We start from the raw sequence: 6,498 nt of genomic DNA, 5'->3' as shown, positions 1-6,498 counted from the left end.
CCATTTTGTTGTCTCTCGGACATCACAACAACACAAACCAGATGTCAATACTGTCAAACCAAAACAAACACGCAGCATTGGATGTGACGCAACACCTCCTGTTTCGGCCTACTTCCTTCTTTGTGCGCTTTAAACCTGAGATTATTGTTATTATTACTATTGTTTTGTGTTGCAATAAACTGCCTTTTACATGATTGCATGATTGATACACAGGACTTGTGACTGCATGAAAGTTAAAGAAGGAATCATCAATTTAACCGGAATATGCGAACTTTGGCTCCATCTACCGGCAATCAATAAAAAAAACTCCTATAAGCCACTTTATTAGGTACACCTACCAATGAAATGAGAATTTCGTTATTTTATGAGAAGATTTTTTTTTCTTTAATCAGTACCTCCCCGAATAAAAAATAGTTTACCCTTTTAAAAATTAAGTTTTCATCGCTCCATTTTTTTTTGGGGGGGGGAGGGCGGTAAAAATATGTAATTTTCATCCCTTTGAAATATTACATGTTTTGAAAATACATAAAAACATGATCAAACTTGTTTGTTGCAGTAATAGTAATACATCGAAGGGAAATTAAACCTTGCTTTTGAATAATACATTGGTTAAACTTTCAATTGTCAATACAGAAAAAAAAACACTTTTTTTTCAATCAAGTACATCGATTGACTAGACTCATCCGCGCACACACATACAAAGGATATCCAACCGTGAAAGAAAAAAAAATAAGTGGGTTGGACCTCCAAACTTTTTTAAGGGGGTGCAGATGACGACCAATGGGAGCTCGCTTTTCCTTCACCAACCAACCAGATGCCAGACGACCCAAAACTTTTGCATGGTGTCGCCACTTCTTGTCACTCGTGTTGAGAGCAAGCAGCACACCAACAAGAAGAAAAAGAAAAAAAACATCTGACAGCAGGCCGCGATGGGACTTTGGGAGCATCGGTGCCCGTGAACGGAAGAGCTGAGCTTTGCGCGTGCCGGTGTGTTTTGTACGTGCGCTTGAGTTCTTTCCAACCGGACCTGTGAGGGATGTCGGGCCGAAGTGGAGCAGCTCCTCGCGGGTGCAGCAACCCCAACTTGCCGCCGCTGCCACTCCGGGCCACGGTGCCTTACCAGCTGCTCCTCAAGACGGGTAATCAGACGCGCGCGTGCACGCACGCGCATGCACGCGTCAACCTCATCTCGTCATAAGTGTGCGTTAATATGTTTAGCTGTAATTACGATTAAAAAAAAAAACATAGATGGTAGGTAACTCTTCATGGCAAAGTATCTGAATAATAATCTGAAATATTATGATGATACCATATTAAATTGAAGTGGTCAATCACATTCGTAGGATGTAATTTAATATCTCCTGTGATTTGTTGTCACAAAAACTGGACGAAATGCTATAATTTCGCTTTTGTAATTGTTCGAGTGCAATTTTTGGACTTTTGTGGGATTCATCATCCTTAGTTTTCGTCCAATATGCACTTTTGCTGTATCGTGATATCAATATCATTGAAATTACAATACATGCATAAATTATGCCACGACTCACTATGCTATCATGCAGTTGCTGCATTGTGATATCATTTTATTATGAACATTTCCTATGACTCACACAGCAATTCATAAGATATGATAAGATAAGAAAAGCTTTAATTGTCTCACAATGGAGAAATTCCAAATTTACAGCAGCAAAACTATGAAAGGGAGAAAGTAGAAGACAAAAAGTATATGAATTCCCACGCCAAATAGATGTCATGATGTATCAGATGTGTTTTTTGTCAAATGTTTCTCAGAATTGTTTTATTGTGATATCAACATCGTTGTACAAACATTGTGATGTTAACTTAAAGTGACCCACGTTGTGATTGCCACCTATTTTGATTGCACTGCTTCTCAACAAACAATATGCAATCAGTTTTTAGAGCAAAATGAAACTCTGAAAGAATAAATGACAAATAATAATAATTAAAAAACAAACCAATAGATAGTAATTTAAATTTCGCAAATGGCTAACTGGATACATTTGCTACATTGTTCCCCTTTGAAGCACTAGCCATGATACTCCTCATCTCCAATTTTTGCTGTCCTTTCTTGACATGAGCCGCTCTCATCAGTCCACCGATTGATTTTAGGCTCTCGCTGCAGGGCGCGTTCGCTTTTTCCCCCCAGTGGTTGGCTGAATACTATTTGAGAAAAGTGATTACATATGCAGAAGAGCCTGCATTTGAAATGTAAATATTGTTGATGATCAGGTTTATTTACTTACGGCAGTCAAAATTACCTCAAATATTGATTATCGCTGTATGCTTTGTGCATGTGGCGCTCCTTGTGAGTCGGCTTGGTTCACAAATGTGCATGTGTGTCTTTTCAGACCCATGCAACGCCTGGGATCAATTTAGCAAATAACCCCGTCTTAAGAGTCTTTTCATGCTTTTTTTTTTTTTTTTTGGTCTCCCTCCTCCCCCCAAAAAAGCAGAGCGGACCTTTGCCCGCCCGCCCAAGCCCACCATGCGGCGGACCCTCTCTTTGGATGCAATCCTTGCGCCGTACCTGCAGGGGCAATGGCCCAAAGAACCCACAGAGGGCCCGGCGGGGAGCTGTGTCAGCGATAAGGCCACACAGGTGAGCGTCACTAAAATGAGTATTGGTTTTTAAAAAAAAAAAAAAAAAAAAAAATTCATTCCCCAAAGCATGAAAGCAGCATGAAATTTGCCGTCTGTCATGAGTAGACCCACAATCGTCTCAGGTCGACAGAGGAAGTCTGACATTTTGTTTTGAAGTAACTATTTTATCGTGATTATGGAAGTAAGCATAGTTGAAGTCCCACTAAGGATAAAATGTAAACATGACAACTTTTTGTTTCCATAAATTAGGCCTGAAAACTCATAGGAAGTCCACCATTTTGTTTTAACATGGACATTTTATGCTCATTTTGGCTATTTTTGACTCCCCATAAAATGGAATAAAAATAAATCAATAAATTCAGCTCCTTTTGCCATTTTAACTTAGCAACATTAAATTGGGGAGCCACGTCTGCCATGAGTAGGCCCACAAAAAAGACTGAAGAAATCTTACCTGAAAGCATACACGGAGTCTTCCATTTTGGTTTCAAGTGACCAGTTTATGCTCATTTTGACCATTTTCAACTTGCTACAATACACAATACAGTTTCACTGAGCCCCTTCAAATTTGTCTTCCGTAAATAGAGCCACAAAAAAGTCTCAAGAAGCCATCCCTGAAAAGACAATAGAAGTCTTCCACTTGGGTTTGAAGCAACTGTTGTAGCATCATTTGGCCATTTGCAGGGATTCAAACTAGTCCAAGAGATTTGTTCTGATTGCTACCAAAGCCACGACGAAAAAGACAACAAAAAAAAAAGACATACTGTACACTCCAGAATCAATATGCCAATCATGTTATGTTATGTGGTGACACTCAGACAACTTGTGTTCCAGGTGTTTTTTTTTAACACAAGCCAACCAACTGAAAATATATATTTTTTCGTCTCAAGCATGCATCAAAATGGTGCACACACAAAAAAAATGGTGCACAAAGCCCCACACCCCTCTACGCTCCCCTCTAGCCGCCCAAGCTAGAGGAACTTCGTCAAACTCTTCCAAGGTTTCAGGGCTCCTGACACAGTTTAAAGGCGAAGGAACCCCCTCAGCCTCCATTGTGAGGAGCGTCAGACCCCTCCTGACCTCATTATACGCACACCCCATCCCCCTCAACGCACGCACACACACACACACACACACACACACACACACACACACACACACACACACACACACACCAGTCAGCGTCTGCCACACAACCACCCCCCAGCCTTGTAGGCATCCCATCATACAACTTATTGTTGCACCGATTTCATCCTTCACTCGCCTTCTTTACAAACTGCATCTTCGGACTTGATTATTTTAACATTATGTGAGACTCGGATGCTTGTGAAGTGACGTGCGTCTTGTTACAAACTTTTTTTTAAAAACGTATGGACAAAAGGTAGAAAAAGTTTGGCTTTTAATACTACTTCTGAAGGTGGAAAATTGCTGAGGTGATTTTGTTGCCCCCTTTTTTTCTGTCAATAACATTTATACTGAGCAGTAATGTGGAAGCTGTTGTAAAAGTTCTGGATTTTTATGGGTAGTAGGAAGAAGGCTATTTGTTCGAGCTGTCTCCAGTCAAAGCCTTTGGTGGTTAGAATATTTCCCACCTAGTCCTTTTTCATGCCACCACAATGATGTTCTCTAAAGCAGCCACGCCAGCGCAAAGTCCCTGTCCATACGCTGGCTGTCACATGAAACTGAAAAAAATTACCTCGCTTTTTCGTCTTCTCTCATGCCCAACAACGAGGCACTCTAAAACTGGCAGGCCAGTGGAACTTCCGAAGAGAAAATACATTTTCGGGGTCTGGACATATGCTCGCTGGCTAATCGCACATCACAATTGTGGCAGGTAACCGCTAATGCGAAGAAGGAGCTCAAGTTTTTACATAGTAGGGGAGGGACAACTCATGCCTTTTAAGCTTTGCCCGAAAAATCATGAAAACAGATTTACACAATTATCTTCAAATATCTATAATGTACTTAGAAACAAACCCATAAATATTCCTTCCAGGGTCTTTAATAGGCAGTGAAAAAGGACCTTCTGATTCCACCAAGTGCACATTGATCCCTCTATTGCATTGCCTTTGGACAAAATCCAATCTAGTATTGCTCAATTTCTGGATGTGACATGGCGGTGCCATTTTGGTGGTCTTTTTATAGTTGCATGTCCCATGATCCCCCTGCCGGCAGAGGGTGCGAGGTGTTGAGGTGTCGGCTGTAATTTTATCCAGCAAAGTCACAGGCATGACTCACTCTGACTTATTTAGCCACTGGACGCCACACCGAGGACGACGACAGCCTTTTTCTCTTTTGTGTGTTGTGACGGCGACGGGATAGTTTGCAAGGGTCTCACAGGGTCCAGGGTGGGGGGGCTCTGAACCAGCAAAGTTGGAACTTGGGGGCCAGCGATGGACAGCGGACCATCTGCTCGAAGATCGAGAGTCCATGTGAAGAAAACGGTACCGCGCGTGTGTGTGTCTGTGTGTGTGTGTGTGTGTGTGTGTCTGTGTGTGTGTGTGTGTGTGTGTGTGTGAGGTGCTGAATGCCAATCGTCGCTTGGTTATCGCTATTCATAGAGGTGCCGGTGATGTTGTCTCGACTGTACCATGGGAGGAAGTGGTTTTGTTGAGTGGTTTCTCTCGTGTTCCTCTGTGCAGGTGCATCCTGGCAGGTGGACCACACACGCCTGTTTTGTTTGTTTGTCATACTGGTTGGGAGCAAAGACACCTCCTTTTTTTTTTTTGAGGGTGTTCATGGAGGGGAAGCATAAGCTAAGGATTGGCTTGGAGCAACCGTGCAGAGAAATGTCTTCGTGTTTGTGCGTTGGAGGATACCCCAGTTATTTATTCAGTCACTTAGTTAGTCGGTCAGTCAGTTGATAAGTCAGTCACTGACTTAGTCAGTCAGTGAGTTTGATAGTCATGCAGTCATTTGGTTAGTTAGCGCGCAAGCTAGCTAGTCGGCTAGTTCCTGAATGTCTTTGTCAATCCTCCAAACACCCAGTTCGTTAAACAGTTAATTAGTCTGTAGTATTCATCACTAAGTTTGTCATTCAATAGCCGGTTAGTTAGTCAATTAGTTATTTAGTCGGTCACTTGTTGGTTATGTCGTCAATCAGTTAGATAGTAATTCAAATTGTCAGTGGTCGCTGTGATGACAGGTGGCCTGCTGTAATGTGCATGACTGCCACCTATGGGACTGGAATAGAACAATCATGATTTTTTTTTTTTTCAGACAAGCAGAAAGATTGTTGGGCCTTGGTGGAAGTCTTTGCTGTGCTGTAAAATAAAAATCGTGATCTTCCATTAGGAGCGTCTAATCTGGCCGCAACACTCCGATCGCTATGGCAATGTTTAATGCCTTCAAAATACGATACAACGCAAATTCAAAGTGCATGAAAATGACGACTCACCACAGCACCGAGCTAGATTTTCTGCAACCAGACGGTCCCATCTCGGGCTAATAGGAGACAATGACACCTCAAGTGTGTGGTTTATGTCCAGTCTACTTCGTAATTTTGTTTTCGTCGCCGTTGCTGCAGAAACCCCCCGTCTCACACTGGTAGGATGTCGGAAATAGCAACAGTGCTATTGTGGCCATCTCAGAGTATTCAGGCATAACTTTGATCCAGTTGTCTCGAACGTACTTTTAAGGCCGCCGTCATTTGCGATCTCCAGCAGTTTTTTTTTTACTCATTTTGCGAGCTCCCGTGTTTTGTTTTGAAGTAATCGGTCACGTGAAGGAGAAGCGTGGCTTGACGTGTGTCAAGCGTAACACAGACGGATGTAACGGAGAATCCGGTAGTTTTTCAAAATAAAACATCTTTCGTATTCCGAAATAAATAAAACGGAATTAAGGCAAGTTCTTTCTGTGCGGCCCGGTACCAAATGCCCG

At 42.2% G+C, this 6,498-nt stretch overlaps 2 protein-coding genes across 3 annotated transcripts in view; both read left to right on the top strand.

Annotated features, from left to right (window-relative positions):
• The window catches only part of LOC109531750 (RUN domain-containing protein 3A-like), a 22,602-nt gene that overhangs the window by 11,268 nt on the left and 4,836 nt on the right, over positions 1 to 6,498 (top strand). The gene's annotated exons all lie outside the window — the stretch shown is intronic.
• LOC109531757 (protein FAM117A-like) overlaps positions 848 to 6,498 on the top strand; it is a 15,077-nt gene continuing 9,426 nt past the window's right edge. Inside the window, exons 1-2 of one of the 2 annotated variants that reach the window (XM_019896245.1) lie at positions 848 to 1,139; positions 2,475 to 2,620. In XM_019896245.1, the coding sequence (XP_019751804.1) occupies positions 1,037 to 1,139; positions 2,475 to 2,620 (249 nt within the window). In that variant the 5' untranslated portion in view covers positions 848 to 1,036. Of the gene's footprint in view, positions 1,140 to 2,471; positions 2,621 to 6,498 lie in introns of both variants that reach the window. The other variant, XM_019896236.1, reaches the window with a different exon arrangement.

The sequence above is a fragment of the Hippocampus comes genome, unplaced genomic scaffold, assembly GCF_001891065.2.
Source record: "Hippocampus comes isolate QL1 unplaced genomic scaffold, H_comes_QL1_v1.1 scaffold10, whole genome shotgun sequence".
Lineage (NCBI taxonomy): Eukaryota > Metazoa > Chordata > Actinopteri > Syngnathiformes > Syngnathidae > Hippocampus > Hippocampus comes.
Note: the sequence above shows the minus strand (reverse complement) of the source record. Positions and strands in the feature narration are given on the sequence as shown.